Source organism: Lactuca virosa, chromosome 5 (genome assembly GCF_052849685.1).
Source record: "Lactuca virosa cultivar CGN04683 chromosome 5, Lactuca_virosa_CGN04683_v6, whole genome shotgun sequence".
Lineage (NCBI taxonomy): Eukaryota > Viridiplantae > Streptophyta > Magnoliopsida > Asterales > Asteraceae > Lactuca > Lactuca virosa.
The window spans coordinates 262,772,070-262,798,899 of NC_136430.1; the positions used below are offsets into that span (position 1 = coordinate 262,772,070).

At 39.9% G+C, this 26,830-nt stretch overlaps 1 protein-coding gene and 1 long non-coding RNA gene across 2 annotated transcripts; one reads left to right on the forward strand and one right to left on the reverse strand.

Annotated features, from left to right (window-relative positions):
* Nucleotides 1-4,800: 4,800 nt before the first annotated feature.
* Nucleotides 4,801-5,724, reverse strand: LOC145112674 (uncharacterized). Its single transcript, XM_079048810.1, has one exon. It carries the CDS (start codon nucleotides 5,722-5,724, stop codon nucleotides 4,801-4,803), a length of 924 nt encoding a protein of 307 aa, XP_078904936.1.
* A 14,524-nt stretch (nucleotides 5,725-20,248) lies between these two features.
* On the forward strand, nucleotides 20,249-22,479 carry LOC145115914 (uncharacterized). The gene is made up of 3 exons (XR_013711763.1): nucleotides 20,249-20,547; nucleotides 21,608-21,837; nucleotides 21,929-22,479. It is a non-coding gene; the product is annotated as an uncharacterized LOC145115914 (long non-coding RNA).
* Nucleotides 22,480-26,830: the final 4,351 nt, after the last annotated feature.

A 26,830-nucleotide genomic window follows, 5' to 3' on the forward strand; every position in this document is an offset into this window, starting at 1 on the left:
CTTTTTATAAAAATGATTTTCTTTTGAAAATTTTCATACCAAGTCCTCAGTTTGAGTTCAGACACACCCAAGAGTGTGCCCGAATCCCTCAAACCAAGGCTCTAATGCCAACTTGTAACATCCCGACTCCCAAGTATAAAAAATTAAAGTTTATAGTCATGTTCTTAGACCTACTCGATGAGTTGGATGCCCCAACTCGTTGTGTAGAAACGATTCAGGCCGCGTGACTTTATGAGGTCTACTCGACGAGTTGAAGGACCCTAACTCGACGAGTAGGAGATGGAAAATGAAACCCTAATTTCTAGGGTTTTGCACCCTATTTAAAGGTTCATTAGCCTCCCTCAGCCTCCCTTACCGTTCCCCTTGAGCTCAGAAAACCCTAATCTCACCTACTCTCCATTGTTGTGTGTTAAGAAGCTTGGATGGTGGATTTTGTGAAGAAGGATTGAAGTCTAAGGAGCTTGGAGCAAAGAGAAGCTTATGGATCTGACTCTATTTCATCTTGCATCATTTTGAAGGTAACAAGTCGTTACATTGACTTATCTTTAGCTAGATCTATTCATGCATAGGTTTAGGGCCATTTTTAACACATTTGTAAGTCATTTCGAGTATTGGTCATGATCTGAAGTTGTAACTTCAGATCTGGACTCCTCTAGGTCCCTATAGTCATAAAGTTATCAGATTTAGCAAGCATTGTCCCTTCTCTTTAGGCTAAACCTTTCCCTTAGCTTGGTTTTGGCATTTAGGACCATGCATGTATGTAAAGTTTGCAACTTTACGTGGAAATCATGCCCTAGGAGGTTAGATCTGCAATTTGGAGCTTTGGGGTAGCTTAAAAACGTCTGAACGAGAAATGGACTGAAGGGACTCGACGGGTTGCATGGTCAACTCTACGAGTCGGATAAAGACTGACCGTTGTGGGTTTCTGCATGGACTCGGCGAGTCAGTGGGACGACTCGACGAGTCCGTTAGGGTTTTCCCGACATTTGGACATGCATGGAATCGACGAGTTGTCCGGAAACTCGGCGAGTCAACTAGGGTTTTCACGATTTCTTGAGTTCTGGAAGGACTCGACGAGTCAGTGAGCTGCACTCGACGAGTTGGGTCAACATGGACTGTTGACCCTGACCGTTGACTTTGAATTTGACTAAGGGTTGACCAGTTTGACTTATGGGGGTATTTTAGTAAATTGGTAATTTATGGAAGTGGTCCTATGGTGGATATAGGCGGTGGAGTTCGTGGCTGTGATTAGGGAGTTTGATCTTATCACTACAGTTCGACATTGTGAGGTGAGTTTTCCTCACTATACTCAAGGGTCTAAGGCACCAAGGTCGGACCTTTTTGGATTGTTATCCTGATATGTTATATGCTCGAGTATCGTATGATCTGTTAGATCGGTATCCTGGTAGATAGGACGTTATTATGCTATTATGATATGTTAGATCGGTATCCTAGTATATAGGATGTTATTATGCTATTATGATATGTTAGATTGGTATCCTGGTATATAGGATGTTATTATGCTATTATGATATGCTAGATCGGTATCCTGGTAGATAGGATGCATTATGATATTATGATCTGCTAGATCGGTTTGTTTGTCTATAGAATGTTATGTGATTATCTGATATATGTGCACATGTTTGATTAGTGGTTGAGGCTTATCTGCTTTGTGCGAGAGCCAACAGACCTGGGCATTCCAACCCAATGGTTGTGGGTTGTGAGTATTCCATCTCGAGGATATTTGGACTTGTAGTATGTGGGCATTCCAACCCGATGGTTGTGGGTCGAGGGTATACCATCCCGAGGATGACTGGACCCATGGTATGTTGGCATTCCAACCCGATGGTTTATGGCATGGGGTATTCTAACTCGATGGTTGATTGGACCCATAGTATGTTGTTTGTGATTATGTGTATATTGTTGTATGTATGGGTATTTTGGGGGAACTCACTAAATACGGGCTTACAGTTTTGGATTTTGTTTCAGGTACTTCAGATGATCGCAGGAAGGCGAAGGCGAGATCGTGTACCTCCTCTCATTTTTATGATCTTGATTTCTAGGATACTCTAATGTCTAAACGATTTTGAAAACACTTGTAGTAACTTAATGGTTTTGAATGGTTGAGAAGTTTTAAATTGGCTTGATTTTTATGGGTGTTACACAACTTGTAACATACCAAAATTCAAGACCATAAATTTCATTTGTGATTTAACGATTCATAAAACATATTATGCAAAACATCATTGAGTTATCTCATTTCATAAAAACCATAGATCGTACGTCTCAAAAACATGTCATAAGATAATGATAATGTCAGAGTACAAATCCCAAGAACATCATAGTGCGGAAAATCATGGTGTGATGTGTTGCTATCGTGCCGGCTCCTTTCCCTTCGAAGAAGAAGGACCTGAAACAAAAACTAAAAACCGTAAGCACAAAGCTTAGTGAGTTCCCCCATCATACCACATACCATACAATAAACATATTGTCTAACATGTCCGGGTACTGGACTACCCCTTCGGTCTCTTTCAACAGGTAAATGCCTAGCATATCAGGGTGCTGGCCTACCCTTTCGGTCTCTTTCAACCGACAACTTGCCTAGCATATCAGGATGTTGTCCTACCCCTTCGGTCCTTTCGACCGGTACCTCGCCTAGCATATCAGGGTGTTGGCCTACCCATTCGGTCCTTTCGACCGATACCAGGGACTATTTCACCCCCTACTTCTACCATATAACATCCTAGTATATAAACACATAAGTCATATACTGCCTAGCTTATCAGGGTGCTAGCCTACCCCTTCGGTCCTTTCGACTGGTATTGGGGCCTATCCTACCCCTCCTACCACTATCACATAATATCATGTCATACTAGCACATAAAGCATAACAGATAGTAGCATACGAGATAATTATCACAAAGACAATCATCTCTATTATAACTCTTACTAGTGGGCCGACATTGGTGCCTTCGACCCACTTCTACTGGAAGGCAACTCACCTCAAATTTCGTGAAGTAACTGAACTGTCATCGGCTCTGGGATCAACTCCTCTGAAACCCCTACATATAAAAATCTGCTTTAATTACCCTTTTCATACTCATAACCCCTTTAAGGGTCACCTCTGGTCAAAGTCCAAGACAAAGTCGATCTTCTGGTCAAAGTCAACATGCGGGTCAAAGTCAACCTTCTGGGTTGACTCAACTCGCCGAGTTCCATAAATTATAAACCCTGAAATCGCAACCCCAACTCGTCGAGTTCTTTCATGATCTCGTCGAGTTCCTTCCTATAAAAGAATCGGGACATTTCGCTACAACTTGTAGAGTCCTTCCTTTAACTTGTTGAATTTTTTAATCTTCCAAACTCGGAAAACCTTAACCAACTCGTTGAGTCGTCTCCTAGACTCACTGAGTTGCTCAGCAATCAGAAAGGTTGGGGGACCACGATCTAACTCACTAAGTTGTATGAACAACTCGTCGAGTTCTCCTTGTCTAAATCCATTCAGTCACTTCCAATCGAGTTCAATGACTCCAAACAATAGGTCTGGTCCCCTAGGGCTGTTATATCACGTAAAGTTGCTAACTTTACATCCATGCATGGTGTCATGAAGTTAGAAACTCCAAAACTAAGCTATATAAGAGATCTAGGTCATGGGGATGGGCCAAGTCTTGATAAAGATGGCAACTTTAAGCCTCATAAGCTCATGAGTTCCTAGATCTGAAGTCACAACTTCATGATATGCTCAAATCACGAAAATGACTTCAATATGGCCCAAAAGTGACAACATACTACCCTAAATGAAGATCTAAGTAATAGAAAGCGAAGGTATCAACTTTATACCTCAAATGAGTCAGAAATTCAGCTCAAACTCTAGATCTCCTAGCTTCCTCTTGAATCTCCAAGCTTCTCCTTCCTTCACAAACTTCAAAGTCACAAAGAATGCACAAAATGGCTTAAAACTTTTCAAAAGTGGATTAGAGTTTCTAGGCTAGGGTTTGGGACAATGGAGGCTATAAATTAGGCCATCCTTTGGAGGTTAAGGTGTTTAAATAGGGTGCAAAACCCTTAAAATTAGGGTTTCATTCTGCCAGGCCTACTCGTCGAGTTGAGGCTCTTAACTCGTCGAGTAGACTTCATCACCCGCGTCCAAAATCCATCTCTACTCGACGAGTTTGGGGCCTCCAACTCGTCGAGTTCCTGTAAAAAAATGAATAACTTATATTATAAATACATACCAGGAAATGGGTGTTACAAAAATAAAACCACATTTCATTAAATAAAAACATAGAAATTCAAAACTTAAATTACAAAAATTAAACATTACATTGTCTAAATTAAATAAAAATTAAAAAACATAAAAAAACATAGGAAAATTCTAATCGTCGTCATTGTCGTCACCGGCATCATCCGCCTCGTCGTCACCGTCCTCATCCTCCTCGTCTTCACCGTTATTTTGCCCTTGAAATTGTCTTTCCCATATGTATTTGGTCAAATCATGTCGTAGATTGTAATGTGTTTCACTGTTTTGTATTTCCAAAACCCTTGAGAAGTATGTTGGGCTGCCAACTTGTATTACTGCATGTGGATTAAGTATATCATTTGTGGTATATGAACAACTAGCCCTACCCTCTTCTTCTATTATCATGTTATGTAAAATAACACTAGCAGTCAACACCGTCATCAATTTTTCCTTGTCCCATGTTCATGCCGGATGTTTGATTATGTGCCACTTTTGTTTGAGGACTCCAAACGCCCGTTCTACATCCTTCCTTGCCGATTCTTGTGCTAACTTGAACCTTTTTCATTTATCGTCGGCCAGAAATGTGTATGACTTGAAAAATGTAGCGTATTCTGGATATATCCCATCACCGAGGTAATACCCATATTTATATTCATTTCCATTGACAACATATGGCATTTCTGGTGCTTTACCCTGTAAAATATCGTCAAATATCGGAGACGCTTGGAGCACATTCAGGTTATTGTTTGACCTCGCCATACCAAAGAATGCATGCCAAAACCATAGATCATTTGAAACAACCGCCTCCAAAATAACAGTCGGCACCCCATGATCACCTCGCGTGAACTGACCACGCCACGCATTGGGACAACTTGCCCACTCCCAGTGTGTACAATCAATGCTACCAAGAATCCCTGGAAAACCATGTTTAGCTTGATGCAGGGCATACAACTGTTCGACATCTCTTTTAGTCGGATGTCGCAAGTATATGTCAAGGTAAAGCTCTATAACATACTCACAAAATAGATATGTACACTCTCGACCCGTCCTTTTATACATTTTCAGATACTCATCTGATGCGTCTGCGGCGATGTCGTATGCCAATTGTCTAAGAGCGGTCGTACATTTTCGTATCGTAGTAAAACCGCGTTTACCTCTAGCATCCCATCGTAATTGGAAAAATTCATAATTACGTGCCAAATCTCTAGCTATACATAAAAATAAATTTCTACTAATACGAAAACGTTCTTCGAATTTCGATAGATCATATAAACTATCAATGGTAAAATAATCACGTACCGAAAGTTCATGTGCCGCCTCTCGATCCCTGTTGATCCATTTTCTATGCTTCTTCTTGACGTTTGAACTTTCGCCCCTTTCACGTACTATGTCTCGTGACACGGACAACAGCGTATACAAAATCAAATCCTCATCAAAATCGATATCATTGGATAACGAAGAAATCGGAGGTGGAAAATTATCCATTTTTTGGTTTAATGTGTGTGTTTGTTTTGAATAAATATGGGTGTGTTTTAGTGGAAATTATGTGTAAAATGAATGTATATATAGAGAGAATTTGAAAAAATAATAAAAAGATTTTCTTATTTAATTGTCAAACGGTTGAATATAACGTTCCAAAATTGAATGGCCAATCAAAGCTTGCGTCTTCACCCGTGTTCCGCCTCAGCCCCACGCGTGTTGCAATACTCAATACCGGACAGCCTAATCAGCAAAATAATGGATAGAAACATACCAGTCACAACATCTGGAGCTGCTCTAGCTTCCTCGGCAGTGAGCTAGAAATCACGACCTCGAGCCCCGGGGGCTCCACCCTATCCTGAGTCCCATCTGTGATCCTCAAAGTGGCCAGCGTTGGAGCCTGTGCCGGCCTAGTAGCAAGCGAGGGGCAGTTGGCCTTCAAATGGCCAACCTGTTCGCAATGGTAACAAATCATGGAGCTGAGTGTTAGGGCCTGCTGGCAGGAATCCCTTTCCATTTAGCCCTGCCAACCATAATTATGGGACACAGAAGATGATCGGCAAGCACCCTCACGAACCTGGCCACACTTCCCACAAGTGCGGTGTCACACCCCGAAACCGTGATGGCGGAATCGTTCCGGGGTGGAGGACGTCATGCGTAGTATCACAACATTTGTATAGCAAGCATAGTAAACATAACCAAACATTGAATACATATATGAAAAAGGTTTACATTGTATAATACATAGTTTTATCTATATCAAAAGTAACATAGAAGGACGCGACTCTAACACTTCGTCTTCTTCGAACTCCTGGAAGTACCTGTTTACTAATTCCCTGAGAATACAAGCAGTTTTGAAAGAGTATCAGCATAAAGCTGGTGAGTTCATAAGCATTTAGTTTTAGTGAGAAAATGTTCTTTGAATCCATTTGAAAAGTGTTCTTCAAGAAAATCCTGTATTTTCTTATGAAAAGCGATCTGAAAGAGTGTCTATTAGTAGGAAATAAACCATCAGTTTTTAGAAAACATGTTATCCGTCCTAGAGGTAGAGATGTCAGTTTAGAAGTCCTTGATTACTATCGGCATATATAAAAGTAGTTTTATTACTTAAAATAAAACAAGTGAAGAGTAGATTCCGTAAACAAAATTAGTGTATACTTATTTGCGAGTCGTATAACCATACTTGATATGACCGAGAGACCTTTATAACGTTCTTCAGGCGTTAAGCTAAATGACATTTGTTCACCACAGGCATGCCCGCCTAACTGTAGCTAGCACTTTTGGTGAGGGATTGTCAGTCCCGAATAGATCTATTCACAAATTTCACGCTCTCCCTCTAGGAGACTCTGGTTATACTAAAAGGATTTATCACTATACACCTAAGGGTACAGTATTGAAGTAGCGCCTCACAATTCTGTATAATCTAGTTTACTGGCGAGAAATTAGTATAAAACAGTAATTATCCATGAATAAATGTACTTTATACTTCTGAGAAATCATATAACATAAACTAAATCCGCCATAGTTTATATATATTCATTTATGAAATCTGATTAAGTAGAGACTTCCTAGAGGGTTATCCCAAACAATACCCATTATAGTTTATTAGAGTTGATATAGAGCTGCTTTGTAAAAACCTTTCTGAAAGCTATGAAGTTAGATTTCCAAAATAGTAGTTTCCCTTATGCTCAACATATTACAAAAAGAGATAAAATATCTGAATATGTTATTAAACGTGGAAATCGTTGGACTGCATTAATAAGTTTAAAACTTAATAAAATACTTTGAATTTGGCTTGTATTCCCCCCCCCCCCCCCCTGAAAACATTAAAAACATGGAAAATGTAGGGCTATGAACTCACCTCGGGTGATTTGAATGAAAGATCGACACGAAACGCTGGATGTTCAAGTGAAGTCTTGAACACGATTTGACCCTAAATTACATGCAATGACACATAAAGGAGTCAAATGGAGGTATTTCACCACTATAAGTGATGGAAAACCACTCTAGGGACTTGAAGCTATTTGCACCAAGTGATACGACCTTGTAGGATTAAGTGTAGGGGGTGTATGGCCACCTAGAGTGTGTGTGCGGCCATGAGTGTGCGGCCCAATGGGTGTGCGGCCGTACACTCATGAAATGAGGTGTCTTCAAGGTGTTCTCAAGGTTCACACTCACATCCACGAAGTGTTCAAGGTCTATACTCAATTGTAGTGCAAGATAAGGGTCCTAGAGGTGGGTTTATGGTCCTAGAATGAGTGTATGGTCGCACACAAGAGTATGTGGCCGCACACTTGGGTGTGCTGCCGCACAAGGGTGTGTGCGGCCATACACAGGTGTGTGCGGTCGTACACCCCTCAAAGTGATGCCCAAAATGTCCATTCCAAGGTGCAACAAGGCTAGGGGCATGTCTACATCGATTATGGAAGTTAAACTCTCACTTTGGAGGGTGTTTTAAGGGTGTGCGGCCACCCTAAGGGGGTGTGTGGCCGCACTCACTTCCAAGCACGAAGAACATGACGTTTTTCCACACTTAGAGCTTGGATAGAGTGGTCTTTCATGGATTGCAAGATAGAGAATGAAGTACTCACGTTCTTAAAGTTTTGGAAGGTTCAAAGTTGGAGAAACTTGAGAGGAAATGATGTTGTGTGCTGCCAAGGTGCTAAAGGAATGAAAGGAATGGGGCTACCCTTTATATAGGGGTAAGGGTGCTGCCCAAAAACGAGTGTGCTGCCAAGGGAGTGGGTGTGCGGCCGTACACTCCTCCATGAGGTGTGTATGGCCCGATTTTCTCACTATTCAACATTCTGACTCATTCCTAAACTCAACCTTGGTTATATACAAGCTTAGAACACTTAAATGAACCCTTAAATAGCACCAGAAATCAACAAAACAAGTTGAATATTGACTGAATTGACTACGTGTACAAGATTGAAGTTTCCGGGTTGTCACATCATCCCCCCGTTAGAGGGAATTTCGTCCCGAAATTCAAGAATAAAGCACATTCATGAACTTGGAAAGAGATGAGGATACTTCTTCTTCATTGAATCCTCGCACTCCCAAGTGAATTCAGGACCCCGCTTGGCATTCCAGCGGACCTTCACTATTGGTATGCGACTTTGCTTGGTACGTTTGACTTCACGGTCCATGATTTCAACAGGTTCTTCCACAAAACGTAGACTTTCGTCCAGATCGACCTCGTCGAGAGGAATCACAAGTGTCTCGTCGGACAGACACTTCTTTAGGTTCGATACGTGGAAGACAGGATGGATGTTGCTAAGTTCTCGAGGTAACTGGAGTTTGTACGCTATGGGACCGATCCTAGCTAGGATCTCAGACGATCCAACGTATCTTGGATTTAGCTTTCTACGCTTTCCGAAGCGTATCTGGCCTTTCCAGGGTGAGACCTTTAAAAGGACACGGTCACCAACTTGGAATTTCAATGGTTTTTTTTGTCTCTCATCGGCGTAGCCCTTTCGTACGATCATTTCTGCCGCCTCTCGGATGATGACTTGCGAGAGTGCTATTGTGGACTTGACTCTTGTCTAGCTATGTGTTGCCCACCTCAGCCCAGCGTAGATGGGGTCTGTACTTATGGCTGCAGAGGGCTTCGAACGGCGCAGCCTTGCTACTGGAAAGGTCGTCGTTGTTGCAAGAAAGTCCAATTAAGGGTAGATGTGTGTCCAACGACGCATCTTCAATTGTCCGGATGGTTCCCTTACTTTGTCCTTCTCTTTGTGGATGATACTCTTCGTATGAATACTTCGGGTTTCGAAGAGAAATGAATTCTCCGAAGCTCGCATCTAGTTGTCGTCACGAGCGACGGGAGTTTCACGATCGAACGATTTAAGACAAAAGGGTTTGGTATAACATAGACTCAGTCGAGCTAGACAGGATGGTGTCGTAGAAATCGCGCGTCAAGTTAGTCCGGGAGGATCGTTTTGCTAGCACATTGGCATCCCTAAATGAATGTCTCTGGTATTTTCTGCGTTTGATTTGGACTTGGTGGGTACTTACTAATGGGAGGGTTCATATGTTTTGAAACTATGGGCTCTCGATGGAATGGTTCTCACTAGATTTTCCTATGATTGCTTGGCGTATACAAGTCATGTATAATCACAAATGACTCTAATGTATACACTAGGCTACCATAATTTACCCCTTAGGGCATCAACTTTTAAGAGTACGTCGTGATTAAATTTGGTCGGGGAAAGAAATCATGATTATGAATAATTATTGAGGTTTTGAAAACGTACCCAAAACAATGTATGGTTCTTTGATGCTTCCCTTCTTCTGAGGTCAGACTCCTTCAGTCTCCTCGTCGTTCTTCTCTGTTGGGCAGTCTATTGTGAAGTGTCCCATTTCGCCACATGTACCGCACACTTGAACTATGCTAGCGTCGGTAGTGGAAGTGATGTGCTCAGTCGGGGTCTTTGCGAAGCGAGCTTCCTGGCCATCCTCAGCCCCTGGACAATTTCTTTTGAAATGTCCGGGTTCGCCACACTTGTAACAAACCTGACCTATCTTTTTACCAGAAATCAAGGCGTTTGACGGTGCTAGCGCTCTGCCGTAACGAGCGGTGTGTCCTTGCCTGTTGCAGTTCTTACATCTCGATTCACAGCATTTTCCTATGTGGTGGAAGTTGCATTCCCCGCAATTTGGAAGTTTTCCAGCATATCGTCGCACTGGCGTCGGCACCGGCCTGGCGGATGTTGTGGCTGTAGGAGTTATCACGAGTTTTTGTCTCTTGGCAAGTTTCTGAGACAATTTGCGCTCCCTCTAGTTCCAGAATTTTCGTTTTGCGTTCTTAGATTTGGGAGTTTGAGTGCCCTCCTGGATAAGCCCTTGTTGGTTTCCCGGTGTGTTGTTACAGTTCGAGAGGTGGAAATTGTTCCCATTCCTATTTGGGTTGTTAGCGTTAAGAACGGCTAGGGCGGCTGCTACGGCTGCTGTGAAAGTAGCTTGGAACGTAGCTGAATCCATCTGAAGGATTGGTGTCTTACCGGTGAGTTGGTTACGTTTCTTTGGAGGCATGATCTGCTACATGTCAAGAAAAGAAATTTGTGAGCAACAATGGTTGCCCCTTGGATGTATCCTAAATGTTTATCTATGCATCGAGATTTCCCGTTTTGCTATCTGACTCTCAGTGATTCGACCCACATCCCCATGATGTGGTCTTAGCAATGATAGAAAAGATTTGAGCACACAAAGTTCACATGCAATAAGTTTACGAACTCCTGGTTGCTCAGCTCATCGGGCTGGCTGAGTAACTCTCGCATTTTTCTGTCGGCTCTTGACGATATGGAGATTTGGCTATAAGGGTAGTTCCGGGGATCGAGTCGATACGGGATTCAACTTGACACTCGGAAGAAATCCCTTGAATGTCTTTGGGGAAAATCATCGGGAACGTTGCAGACTTCGAAGATGCTCTCAAGGTCCTTAACTTCTTGCGTCTCATTGTCAACATAAGCCAGGAATGCATAGCATTCCTTCCGTAGATGCTCCTCAGCTCGACGTAGGAAATGATACGAAGGTTCGAAAAATCTTATCACTGAGACCAGTGAGGATTTCGTTGAAGGGAAGATTGAGACCAATTGCTTTCTCGAAGCAAAGGATATCAGCACGATTTGAGGCTTAACCATTTCGTGCCGATTAGAATATCGAAGCTGATACGAAATTGATGGGGAAAAGGAATAATCACCTAAGTCCATCTTATGATTCACGTTTTGAGGACAAAACAGTGATGGGACCTTGATAAAGTTGCTTACTTTTCATGCTATCGATCTAAGGTATACTTTTGACAATGGAAATCTTTACCTGAAATATGATAGTTGCCACCATTGTCGGTATCAAGATTACACCAAGTTTAGAAAACTTGACCTAGGAGTAGGTCTACCACATACCAACAGAGGAACGATTTGATAACATAAAGAACTAGTGAATCGGTACTTGCAAGACAAGAATGTCTACAGAGAAAGGAGCTACAATAGGAAAGCTATTCTTTAAACCAAAAGGAAGGACAAGTAGAATATTTCCTACTGGCGACGGGCATTCCTCGGGCGGAACCTTAAGTTAGCCAGCTGGCGCTCCATGTCAAGCAAGCGGCTCTCGTATACCGATTGGCGCGCTCGGAGCTCTACGACTTCAGCTCGAGTTGTAGCTAGCTCTTGCTGCTGGGCTTCGTTGTCTCTCAAAATCCTTCCATAAGCATCCTCGAGACTGCGAATACGGTTTGTGTTGGCATCCAGGTCTGCCTCGAGTGCCACAGTTCGGTGAATGGCCGCCACGTTCATTTCCACATTGCGGGCCACTCGGCGGACTATGATTGGAAGGGCTCTATCTGCGGAGCCTCCTCCGTCCACATTGTAGAAACGACGATCCCCATTATACGGGCGGGGTTGGCCTTGTTCGTGACTCCACCTATCCAGGCTTCCGACCCACATAGGCGTTGGGCCTTCAAGTACAAGCTGGGGATTGGGATTTAGTATTGGGGCCACTGGGGGTAAGTTCTCGACTTCTGGTTCCGAGTCAGTCTCTTCAGGAAATGGTTCGGCAATGCCATCGTCGAAAGGGATTTCATGGTTTCCTTCTGGCTCTGGTTCGATCCATCCACCATCTCCTTGGTTGGGAAAGTACGGGTCGCCAGGGAGATGGAATCCAGCCATGCTCTCTACGCGCGGTGAGGGTAAAGGAATAGTTAATAGGCATCGGATCTAATAATACTTCCAATGTATTATAGCTACATAATTGATTCTTAAAAGATGGATCCTTGGGTAAGTTTTCGGCTTAGTCGTTATAGCATCTTAAAATACTCCTATAGTATTTTAATCCTTATGTTTGGCTCTAGAACTCTTCTGGTATCTAGGTAAGTTTTAGGCTTGCTGCAACACCACAGTCACTCCCAAGCACATGTTGGTCATGTCTCGAATGAATATAGTTGATCAGGCTATATTGACCCTAGACATGATTACATAACTGCCCAGGTTTAACCGCAGTGTCCAACATCCAAATACTTTTGTTTTGTTCTACTTACGACACGGATTCTGATACTCGGGTATACTTATATACTTTTATAAAAATACTTGTATTTTCGAAAGTGTACTTTTTAGTTTAGAGCACTTAGGCCCCTTAATATTTATAGTTGTATACCATGTAAGGTACGGTATACTTAGTTCGCTATAAACAAGGGCTCTGATACCAATCTGTCACACCCTGAAACCGTGATGGCGGAATCGTTCCAGGGTGGAGGACGTTATGCGTAGTATCACAACATTTGTATAGCAAGCATAGTAAACATAACCAGACATTGAATACATATATGAAAAAGGTTTACATTGTTTAATACATAGTTTTATCTATATCAAAAGTAACATAGAAGGACGCGACTCTAACACTTCGTCTTCTCCGAACTCCTGGAAGTATCTGTTTACTAATTCCTTGAGAATACAAGCAGTTTTGAAAGAGTATCAGCATAAAGCTGGTGAGTTCATAAGCATTTAGTTTTAGTGAGAAAATGTTCTTTGAATCCATTTGAAAAGTGTTCTTCAAGAAAATCCTGTATTTTCTTATGAAAAGCGATCTGAAAGAGTGTCTATTAGTAGGAAATAAACCATCAGTTTTTAGAAAACATGTTATCCGTCCTAGAGGTAGAGATGTCAGTTTAGAAGTCCTTGATTACTATCGACATATATAAAAGTAGTTTTATTACTTAAAATAAAACAAGTGAAGAGTAGAGTCCGTAAACAAAATTAGTGTATACTTATTTGCGAGTCGTATAACCATACTTGATATAACCGAGAGACCTTTACAACGTTCTTCAGGCGTTAAGCTAAATGACATTTGTTCACCACAGGCATGCCCGCCTAACTGTAGCTAGCAGTTCTGGTGATGTATTTTCAGTCCCGAATAGATCTATTCACAAATCTCACGCTCTCCCTCCAGGAGACTCTGGTTATACTAAAAGGATTTATCACTATACACCTAAGGGTATAGTATTGAAATAGCGCCTCACAATTGTGTATAATCTAGTTTACTAGCAAGAAATCAGTATAAAACAGTAATTATCCTTGAATAAATGTACTTTATACTTCTGAGAAATCATATAACATAAACTAAATCTGCCATAGTTTATATATATATTCATTTATGAAATCTGATTAAGTAGAGACTTCCTAGAGGGTTATCCCAAACTATACCGATTATAGTTTATTAGAGTTGATATAGAGCTGCTTTGTAAAAACCTTTCTGAAAGCTATGAAGTTAGATTTCCAAAATAGTAGTTTCCCTTATGCTCAACATATTACAAAAAGAGATAAAATATCCGAATATGTTATTAAACGTGGAAATCATTGGACTGCATTAATAAGTTTAAAACTTCATAAAATACTTTGAATTTGGCTTGTATTCCCCCCTGAAAACATTAAAAACATGGAAAATGTTGGGGTATGAACTCACCTCGGGTGATTTGAATGAAAGATCGACACGAAACGCTGGATGTTCAAGTGAAGTCTTGAACACGATTTGACCCTAAATTACATGCAATGACACATAAAGGAGTCAAATGGAGGTATTTCACCATTATAAGTGATGGAAAACCACTCTAGGGACTTGAAACTATTTGCACCAAGTGATAGGACCTTGTAGGATTAAGTGTAGGGGGTGTATGGCCACCTAGAGTGTGTGTGCGGCCATGAGTGTGCGGCCCGATGGGTGTGCGGCCGTACACTCATGAAATGAGGTGTCTTCAAGGTGCTCTCAAGGTCCACACTCATATCCAAGAAGTGTTCAAGGTCTATACTCAATTGTAGTGCAAGATAAGGGTCCTAGAGGTGGGTTTATGGTCCTAGAATGAGTGTATGGTCGCACACAAGAGTGTGTGGTCGCACACTTGGGTGTGCTGCCGCACAAGGGTGTGTGCGGCCGTACACAGGTGTGTGCGGTCGTACACCCCTCAAAGTGATGCCCAAAATGTCCATTCCAAGGTGCAACAAGGCTAGGGGCATGTCTACATCGATTATGGAAGTTAAACTCTCACTTTAGAGGGTGTTTTAAGGGTGTGCGGCCACCCTAAGGGGGTGTGCGGCCGCACTCACTTCCAAGCACGAAGAACATGACATTTTTGCACACTTAGAGCTTGGATAGAGTGGTCTTTCATGGATTGCAAGATAGAGAATGAAGTACTCACGTTCTTGAAGCTTTGGAAGGTTCAAAGTTGGAGAAACTTGAGAGGAAATGATATTGTGTGCTGCCAAGGTGCTAAAGGAATGAAAGGAAGGGGGCTACCCTTTATATAGGGGTAAGGGTGCTGCCCAAAAACGAGTGTGCTGCCAAGGGAGTGGGTGTGCGGCCGCACACCCATGTGTACGGCCGTACACTCCTCCATGAGGTGTGTATGGCCCGATTTTCTCACTATTCAACATTCTCACTCATTCCTAAACTCAACATTGGTTATATACAAGCGTAGAACACTTAAATGAACCCTTAAATAGCACCAGAAATCAACAAAACAAGTTGAATATTGACTGAATTGACTACATGTACAAGATTGAAGTTTCCGGGTTGTCACATGCAGCCCTTCCGACCCCCAGATCTGACATCAGCGGCCTTGCACCGCTTTGGCGTAGGCTCCGACTGCGCCGGGGCCGGTCTCTGCTCTCTTGTCTGTAGCTCCATCTCAATCTCACGGCGCCCGGCGGTCTCTTGAAACTCCAACAAAGAACCATAGCACTGGGTGGATACAAACTGTCTGATCTCCGTCTTGAGCATGCTCAAGTAATGGGTCATCTGAGCCTGCTCAGAAGCAGCAAACTCAGGACAATACATGGACCTCTCCCTGAACATCTTGGTGATCTCTGTCACCGACTCCGTCCCCTGCCTCAAATCCAGGTACTCCTGGTTCAACCTCTCACGCTCCACCAGCGACACATATCTAGAGCGGAACATCTCCGAGAACTGCTCCCAAGACACAACAACTCTCTGCTCAGAAGAATACGAACCAGTAACAAGTCTCTGCCAATCCTTCGCTCCAGACCTCAAAAGGTTCAGAGCGCACCTGACCTTCTGGTCAGCTGGGCAAGAGTAAGTGAAGAAACAACCCCTCAATGCCAGACAGCCATCTTATGGCTATTATCGGCTCCTGAACTCCATCAAATGGCGGGGGCTTTGTATTGTCGAAGTCCCGGTACTGGAAAACTCTCCCAGCACCAATCCTAACAGCGGCAACAATTGTGGTGGCTGCAGCAGCAACAGCCTCAGACAAAGCAGCTTAACGCTCATCAAAATACTCCACCATGGCGGTCTTGATAGACCCAAACATCGCTGGCAACTAAGCTCGGAAGTGAGCAACAACCTCCTCTTGAAAGATCTCCCTAATCAAGTTCTCAAACACAGCTGGCCCACCCAGACTGCTAGCTCCCGATCCGGATCTAGCCTAAAATCGTCTCGTCATCACCATACTGAAAATAAACCAAGGAGATATCATCTAACACACATATCATATCGGGGAACCAACTCCCAACAAAGCCCTAGGGGTTGTGACTTCCTTGTTACGTGTACGGATCCTGTGCTTTCAGTAGTACGGGCCCATACTACCTTCCACACCTACATGTATTTGTCTCATGGATCATCACAACAACCCTAATAATACATACTAGCATACGCATATATGAAATCCTCACACCCCAGAGGAAGGCTAAACATCTCGAGACTGGCCGGTTGACCCCACACAACTCATCCATGAAACTTCCACCAACCCTGCAACACTCGTCTATGCTAATCATACATAACACTGGACCCTATAGACATTCGAATATCTGATACTACCCTAAGCCCTTCATCAAAAAGAATAGGAAATAAGGCCAAACCAAACATTCTCAGGCTATAGAATCTTAGTTATGTATAACCATGATGCATACACTAAGCAACTACAGTAATGATGTCAATTTCATATGAAGAAGAAGCCTAGGCTATCAGGCATCATATAATCAGGCAATTCTATCATGCAAATTCTTGAGGATCCCTAACCTATCACTAGCATATTTTTCTAACATATCACAATATCAAATAACAGTTTGGTAATTTGGGTTATACTTACTGGCTCCGGTTGATCATACACATCGCATCCTCCTTGACTATTTTGAAAACATTTTGAAAATTGCTTGTAAAATCTTTTTCCTTAGTTTGAGGCTGGATTCACACGAGTGTTCCTCCAATTCACTCAAACCAAGGTTCTGATACCAACTTCTAGCAACCGTAAAAATCATCAAAAATTTAAACTTTTAAAACCAACCCAAAATCATAAATTGTTTACAAAACAATTTTCAAAACATGTTCCATATCAGAGTTTTCACAAAATGATAAGTCAAAACATGAGGATGTGTACGGTTACGCATTTTCGTTTCCACGATCGTATGAAGTACCTGAAACATAACTCAAAACTGTAAGCCCAAACCTTAGTGAGTTCCCCCAAAGTACCAACACATAATAAAATAATACATATACAATAACAGCATGCAATAGGTCTACAGCTAAAAGACTGGATTACCCCTGAGCCCACATCATAAGTTTGGCCTGCCCTCGGGCCCCAAAGCTTATGTCTGACCTGCTCCCCGGCCAGATCAGTCCTCGGACTGAACACCAGTAAGCCCTCAGTACGAGTCTTGCATGCCCTGTCGGGACCTCAGCTCATCTCTAGAATGCTCATGATCCCTTAATATGAGTCTCGCATGCCCTACCCGACCCTTAGGTCATATCTGGATTGCTTTAGTGTTTGTTGCCCACCGTACGAAGCAGTACAACCTCAACCCAACCCACACAATATGTTGACATATAACAGATACTAACATATACAGATAATCATAGAGAAAGTATCACATGTAGTCCTACCGACCTACCATATTAGCATATCAAAATAAGCATGCATATATATTCCATACTCAGCATATCAACGAAAATCAGGTTATCAAACCAATGGGTCGACCATGGTGCCTTCGACCTACAAGTACGGTGAGGAAAACTCACCTCGCAAACTGAACATAAGTTGATAAGGTCCTGACTCTAAATCTCAGCTCCGACTGCCTCCTACTCCAACCAAATGACCAAACCAATTAGACTTTCCAAAATACCCTTCAGGTCAAACTTGGTCAAAGTCAGCTGGTCAAACCGACTAAGCCAATTGAGTCATCCCAGCCGAGTCAACCCAACCGAGCTGACCCAGTGCGATTACGTGGGGCGTACTCCGGAGGTACGCTAGGCATACTCCAAACCTCGCAGTTGACCACGATCGGGGTGGTTGACCTCGTACGCGGGGCGAGCTACCCTTGCAAGGTCTAAATCCTCATTAAGAGCTTAATGGATTAAGCTCTTACATCCCAACTTCTGATCCATGACCAAAACACACTCTAGAGTCATAAAGTTTCCAACTTTATGACTTTACACGCCTAATAAGAGCTTAACTCAAGGTCTTTATCCATTAAGACCTTCTACAAGATGTATGGAGCAATTCTAACCAATGGGACTTCATTTTTATGGCTAAGGACCCAACCTAGGGTCTGAAAGGACAACTCAAAATGTCCAGAACATGTCATGTTCAAGATGAGACCTTTGGGACAAAAAGCAACACAAAAACACCCACAAACAAGATCTAGCAAACTAGCCATCAAGGTATGAACTTTATTTCTTGAAATGATGGAGAATGGTGCAAAACTTCCAGATCCAAAATGCTTCTTCCCTCTAGATGAGCTTGGTTCCTTCCTTCTTCTTGTAAGCACACAAACACACACTTTAATGCTTGAAATGGCTTCACAAGGTGGTTCTAGGGCTATAATCATGAAAGAGAGGGTGGAGGTTGTTAAGGTGAAGGGAAATAAGGCCATAAGGATGCTTAAATACCATTCAAACCCCACATACATAGATATACGCTCAGCGTACTAGGGCGCGCCCTAGTACCCTCAGCGTATACACTAGTACGCATGGCGTACTCATCACTGCTAGAATTATGAAAATGACACTAGGGCTCTAATGCACAATTTCTTGGACTTACGGACCAAAATGCAATATAATAAATTTAAAGGGGTGAAATTAGAAGTACCTTAACATCGGGATGTTAGAACAACAATGATCTATCATAGACTGGTTGGAACCAAATCACTTTAGATACTTTGACTCAAACTATACGACACCTCAAAACTATGGTTGATTACTAATTACTATGGACATTTATTCATTATTCATCGATTCCTAAAATGGTTAAACTTCTTGGTCGGATTCTTAACCTAATGATCATAAAGACAATTAACACAATGGTTATGTAATTAACTATCCAAATTTTCAATCTTAAGTTCGTATTATGCAAGATTTGATCTTTATTAATCTTAACGGTCATAAGAATTAATCCAAACACCAAATCGTCATCTAATGCAAGCACACACATGAAAGTTTATTCTTTGTTAACCTAAACTAAGATTTGGTCCATCATTAGATACAACTATTTTCAAGCAAATATAGTAGATTGGTCCTCTAACTACATCAACTCAACAATAGGTAACAAAGAACAATCATCAATACATATGTATCTTCAATCAAACTTAACACACTAAATTAAATAACTAACAATATCCACATAGCAATCAAACCAACATCATAAAGATTTGTCTAATCTAAACACAAAGAAAAAGTGTTTAAGATCCCAAATCAGAAAGTAAAACAAAATAGAAATCACAATGAACTCCAAATATTGTCAATAAAGTAAACTCTATGAATTCCCGAATATTTATGCTCTTCGATTCCTCACATCCCTCCTCCATATCAGCTTAACGTCTATCCGACCGCCTTCCGAACTCTCAAAAGGGCTTTTTTGAGGTTACTTATCGATCAAGGTGGTGTAATGATGGAAGTATTATAATTATTGATCATTAGGTCATTGTTAAAGCCTATTTATAGATTTTCCACAGCCAATGTGTCGTGTGTCTTAAAGAGACGGGTCGCGACATATGGGTTTTTTACGTATCCTCCAAGTCACTTCGACCGAAGCGTGTCACGTACGCAGTTTAGGCGCGTAACATAATTTATTATAAATAACATCAAAATACACCTCAAAATAATATAATAATGTACAAAATACATGTATATAATAGACGTTATCAACAACGTTTTATAAATTTCACATTCCTGTAATTAAAAAGAAAATAAAATTATATATTTATAATGATTATGAAGAAATATAATATTTTAAGGGTGTCATAACATTTTTATTTGATGTAGTAATAGAATGTACATTAGGTTTTTGCAGCCTTGCTTTCAACATCCCTGATTTACATTAGATGTTGTCTGGAATATATTGTTTACATGCAGGCCCTACACCAAGGACCCAAGTTTTCAAATTTTTGCATCCCAATCTTCCGGCTATCTTGTGATACAAAGTTACATATATTTTATTCACAACCGGCAGCATCGTCCTTGCTTCTTTCCCTTATAAGGGTCCCTACCCAAGATTCAAAACACATGGTTCATTAAAATACAACCTTAAAGAGAATATATTATGCATGTAACATACTGCTTGCACCAGCTCTTTCTCTCTCCCCCTCTCTCTTTCACAGCCTGTCCATCTTGAATTATTAACACACCCATGATTCATCCTAAAAGCATTGTCGTTTTCTCAAACAAATCTCATCCTTCTGCCCCTTTTTCTTTGGAGATATATTTGGTCAAATCGACACTGGGGTTTGCTTGCCGATAGGCTCTTCTATAGGTTTTTTCTGGCCACTGAAATCTGCCGTTCTTTTTAAAGTTTAAAGGCAATTGTGTGGTGGACTGGTGGCGTTCATTTACCAGGTACATGTATTTTCTTTTCTCAAGGTGAATACGTTAGACATTTTGGTTGATTTGGATGCATGAAGTACGAGTCACTGTATGCTATTGATATGTATGCATATTTTAGTTTTCATATTGTTCTCCTCGTAACGTGGATGCATATATTTAAAGTTTCAGAAATTAAGGATATGCTGTTCATTGTTTCTGGTATTGACATGTAGAACTGGAGTCCATTTTTCTTCCCTTCTAATCAGTTATGTAAAAAGCTTAACTTCGTACTTTTTATTTAATTGTCGTAGTTCTAGTATGAATCTGGGATCTCAGATCCAGAATAATATACTACTATAAAGACTGTATTTTAATATGAATCTATCCATTTCAACAGTGAAAAAAGGCAAAATAAAACAAGTTTTACGGGATATAGTCAAACAGTAGAACTTACATTTAATAAGTGCTTTTCAACAGAGAAATTCTATTAAATATACACTAGCAAATCGCTAGAGTGCATACGCGCGTTACAGGAAATCGGATTACTACAACAGTTTAATAAGTGCTTGATGACATATTATCATGATCTCAAGAAGTCCCCGACCAAAGATATGGCTAGGGCCAACTATCAATTTACTTTTGGCAAAGGCCTAAGAGGTTTCGATTATATGCAAATTTCGATGCTGCATTTGCAATCTAGTTTGACTTTTAGATCTTTGTTGGTATTAGTTACGACTGAAATCATCCATGGTGGTTGAATTTTGACTTTTCGTCATCAAAGATTTATGACTTGGGTTCAACTATCCATTGTCTCCACTTCTACATTAGTGCTGTATATCTATAACATTTTACACGTACGTTAAAATTAATAAACGTATACCATTACGCATAATTAGGTTGTAAAACAAGCTTATGATGCATATCAAAATAAGGTTAAGATGAAAAACGCCAAGTAAAATGTGAGAAACTACTATTATGAGATGGGAATTTGTGGATGTGAGGGCACTAGTTCGACTTTATTCTGTTTTGGTGGTTCATTTTCCTATGGCTTTTTGTACCATATTTGGATATAAATGCTCCATGGCTCTTGTAGGCATGGGATCAAAACTAGAGCATGCCCATATTTCTACTAGCAACAAACTCATATTTCTCGGCATTGGATGACCGCTTCATGGAATAACAGGTATCGTTATCATCAGAGAGTCACCCAACTAGCCTTGTGTATCATTAGCTTTGGATTCAAAAAATAAGATGCTCGAAAACCACCATCTAGAATTCATAAAACAGACAATGTTGAAGCATGAAGATACTTTTAGACATCAGGTTTGTGATACTTTTTTATTTTATCAAGTGATTATGTATTCCCTGTTCTTGCTAACTAATATTATCGTTACGAAAATTGCTTAATTTATAGGTACGGGAGCTTCATAGGATATATAACGTTCAAAAGAGTCTGATGGGGACCTTGAGAAACGATATTAGAAGAAATACTGACTGCCAACGGGCTACTTTGGATACTAACAGTCATGATAAAAGAGTAGGGTTTGATCTTTCAAGATCTGCCATGGAAGATACGTCATGTGGAGACAGTAGTGGTATTCACGATGACAAAACAGGGCCTAACGATGTAGAACTGACGTTAAGTATCGGGCCTAGCGCTAGTAAGAGATTATCAGAAAACCGTCTGCATCAAACCGGAGGCAGCGACTCTAAGACCAAGATGAAAACGAATGTATTGAATTCAAGTACATTGTACAATGAAGATAAAAAGAGACCACATTGGCTTTTTCAAGATCTAAGTTTAAATCGAACATAGCGGAATATTTCTTAGTTTTTTTTTTTTTTTTTTTTTTTTTTTGGGTTATAGATGTATGTTTTGTAGTTATTTACATGTTATAGTCAATGATACAAGAATAGCCAATCTAAGTTGACTCATATTTGTTTGTTTTTATTTCGAGGAAAGGAAATTACTTTTCTTTACAATAATTATTGTATAATTTTTTTCCTAGGAATTGGAGCAAGTGGTTAAGATTATAACTTCACATGGTTTAAACTTCCGTAACTTTCTCTAATAAATAAATTTTTTTTTTTTTTTCTTTTTTTTTTTTTTTTTTTTATAAAGAATACACTTTTATTTAATTGGCTAAATGTCATTTTAAAGTTATTTTGAATTAATTTTTTTTTACATGTTATTTTTATAGAGATTACACTTTTATTTAATAGGCTAAATGTCATTTTAAAATTATTTTAAATTAATTTTTTTTTCACATGTTATTTTATAAGTTTTTCTATTTTATTAAATTTCACATAATATTTTAATGTAATAATTGCAATAAATGTAATAATAAATGAATATCAATTTCATTAATGAACTTACCTTCAAAATTCTCAAACTAAGGCTCATTAGTTTCTTTTGCTTATTTATTTAAATTATTTGTTTAAATTTAAAAGATAAAAAAAATATTTTAATTATAATAATTCATTATTTTTCTTATTTTCTTATAAATTCAAAGTTCTCAAATATTTTAACCTTTATATTTAACTTTTTTTTTAAATTAACTCATGTAATACATGGGTCTCACAACTAGTATTGTTAATATTTTGCAACAGATCTCGGGTAGGCTTTTGGTATTTGTTACATGGGTAATTCAGTTGGTGTGTTTACCATAATTATTTAAAGAGAAATGTTAGAAAAAAATCAACCAACCATACGGTAACTAGAGGTTGCACCCCCACGTGGTGAAGAGGGGACCCTAAAAAATGTTAAATGGAAGCAATATCAACATATTTAATAAATTTAGTATAGCATCCAACATTCATTTCTTCTTGTTACTCCAAAAATTATATCCAAATATAATGTTTCCGCCAAAACTATTTATAGAGCATGTAGAGTAATGTAGAGTTTTCAAAGTATGATGTCATAATAAAAAAACTCATATATATATATATATATATATATATATATATATATATATATATATATATATATAATAACAAACATGTGCATGCAAGTAATGATGTACATGACATATGGACACAAAAATAAACCCTAAACCCTTTTGAAAAATATATCAACCTTGAATAATTCCACCACGACACCCAACAAGATCATCTTGATGCTTATCAGAATATTATAGCCGATTTACAGCAAGTAGTTGCATGAATGTGCCTTTATCCATGTGTAGTCATTCCTTTATAAGTTAAATGCTAGAAGTAGCATTTTACTTTCAATGATTTGTTTATTTAAGGATTTTTATTTTTTCGTATTACAAAAAAAACACTCAATTATAACAATGTAATCCATATAGAAATAAGTACAATGCCTTAGTAAGAAAACTTTATAAACACATTTATGTAAGATAAATAATGAAAGTAGGATTTATATTAGAAAAACTATGCTTATCTGTAGTCTAGTAGATAGTTATTGGCACTACTAACTAAGAAATAAGGAATGATCATAGATGTCCAATTGCAATGCAAATTACAGTTGGAGTATTTTGGAAATATGATGCATCGTGAATGTTTCATTGTATAAGAGAGAGAGAGAGAGAGAGAGAGAGAGAGAGTGTGTGTGTGTGTGTGTGTGTGTGTATGAGAGTGTGTTTGTGTGGGTATGTGTTTGTCTGAGAGAGAGAAAAAAACAAAGAGAAAGAAATAGAGAGATAAAGAGAGTTGTCAATTATGAAGAAAGAATCACATAAGCAAGTTGTATCATTACCATCACATGAACACCAGACAAGGGTTAGGTAGCCCACTTGTGCATAGTGAGGATTATCTAGAAATCGTTCACCGTCGTCATACATCATAATGGTCAATCCCATATGGATATAATGAGGGACTCACACACGCAACCATCTTAGAATGTTTGCACATGGTTTATTCCTAAATCCGTTTCAACACTTTAATCATAAAGGATTTATTCATCCTAAAGCATCATAAAACACCATATCGTCATAAAGCATCATTTTTTCTTATAAATCAAACCTTTTTCAAAACAACTTATCAACATCTAATCATAAATCATTTTTTACCAAGATTTCAACCTGTGGGGAAAGTGTTTTTTCCAAAACCACTCTTGTATGAAATACATAACTAGTACCTATAGAAAAACACATAGCATGTTAAGGCACATAACAATCATTAAAAAACTCATAATATACTTTCAAATAATAATATGTGAAAACTTTAGAGTAGAAAATCATAGTAAGAGACATATGCTCCCAGTAAACTCACCTCAATCCAAAGCTTAGCAACCATTATGATGGCATAGTTTTCCTTTTGACCATCCAGGCATTTGTATATGTAGAAAGCCATCTCCATTTCTATAGTCTAAATGTGTGTTGTTGTCGGACCCATTTCGCCTTTATAGATAAGTAGTGTGCACCTGCTAAAATCTTTATACCTAAACTTCTTAATGGTCACATCTTCCTATTTTGGAGTACTATCAATGGGAGGTTCATTGTAACAACCCTAAAAAGACTTAAACTTCTTGTTATAAGATGTATTTGGTCTAAACATTGTTGGATTAGGTGTCTAAGCCATAACTATATTTGGTATGTACTTGACCCGGTTGTAGCATGGTCCTTTTGGGTTGCCTTCACCAGAGCAACTTGACTGGATGAATAATGGAGAAAAAGGTTATTATAGTTTATTAATATATTATATGAATAATATATTAAAGGAGGAATCATATTTATTTAATTAATATTGGTCAAGAATTAATTTAGAATTAATTTTCTGGTTAAAAGATATTAATTAAACTTGGGGGACTAATATTGTAACTATAAGATAGTTTCAATATGGGTTGTGGATCCCTTAGGGAAGGGATGGACGATTTAACATGGGAGCCCATATAGAAATCGTCCAAGCTAGGGATTCTAGAAGGATCTTGTGGGCTGCTTTGACTAAAACCCTAACTTTACAGCTATATAAAGGACCCTAGGGCATTAGAATTCGACTACCAGAAACCCTAGAAGGATTCCAAGAGCCGATTCTAACCTCCCCCTCTCTCCAAGATCATCCAATTGCTTTTGGTGTTTGTGATTCATTAGAGGCATCACATTTGAGGTGCTAGGTTTCTCAAAAGCTCAAGATCCTCAAGAAACAATCAAAGGTAACTTTCTAACTTGTTTATTAGATGTTAATTTAGTTTTGTTGTATGCTAGATTAGGGTTTGCAAGTCTTGGACAATTGTTGCATGTACAAATAGAAAAACTACATCCAAGCATTAGGGTTTGCATGAACACCATAGGAATGTTGTTTTGCTTATAAGCCAATAGTGGTATCAGAGCCTAGATCGTTTCTCTTTTGTATTTGATGCATAGCTATTTTGTTCAAGCTCATAAGTCGAAAAATCATGCCTCTGACTGATGGACTCGTCGAGTCACCAGATGAACTCGATGAGTCAGGGCTACTCGACGAGTCCAGTTCTGTGACTCGGCGAGTCGGCTCGTCTAGTGGCTGGTTTTTCGGGATTTTGATTGAAATTGAATTGGGATAATTACCAAAAACGTTTTTGACTGATAATGTAACACCCATAAAAATTGAGCCAATTTAAAACATTTTAATTCATTCAAAAACCATTAAGTTCATACATCTCGTTTTCAAAATAGTTTAAACATCCGAGTATCCCCCAGAACCATATCACATAAAACATAAAACATGAGGAGAGGTACGATCGTGCCTTTGCCTTGCCACGATCTCCTGAAGTACCTGAAACAATACACTGAAACTATAAGCCCGAAAGCTTAGTGAGTTACCCCCAAAATACCAACCACATATAACCATACTCATATCATATCACAATACAGAACAGCCATGCACATCGGGTCTACTGTGTGACTGGTCCGCCCGCACCGGGCCTTCAGTCCACCTGGTCCACCCTCCGGGTCTAGTCATGTACATCGAGTCTACAGTGTGATTGGTCCGCCCGCACCGGGCCTTCAATCAACCTGGTCCACTCTCTGAGTCTACAGTATGACTGGTCCGCCCACACCGGGCCTTCAGTCGGCCTGGTCCACTCTCCGAGCCTCGGCACGTATGGTCCACCCTCTTGGGGCCTTCAGCCTATCCGGACCGCTCGCTAGGCCTTCGGAATATCCGGTCCGCCCTGGGTATGTTGGCCTACAGCACAAAGCAAGACCCGCCTCAACCCAACCCCCATCAAACAACCATGTGCACATAAACAATTAATCGCATAACAAACCTTAACCAGACAAACAGTCTAACAGATCACATAGCATATCAACATCCTAACCAGGATTATGGCCTAACCGGTCACTAGCATAACATTACCCTATATACCGGGTACCGACCT

What these genes read in the sequence shown, in the direction of transcription:
- LOC145112674 (XM_079048810.1), bottom strand. Translation starts at nt 5,724, where the DNA reads ATGGATAATTTTCCACCTCCGATTTCTTCGTTATCCAATGATATCGAT.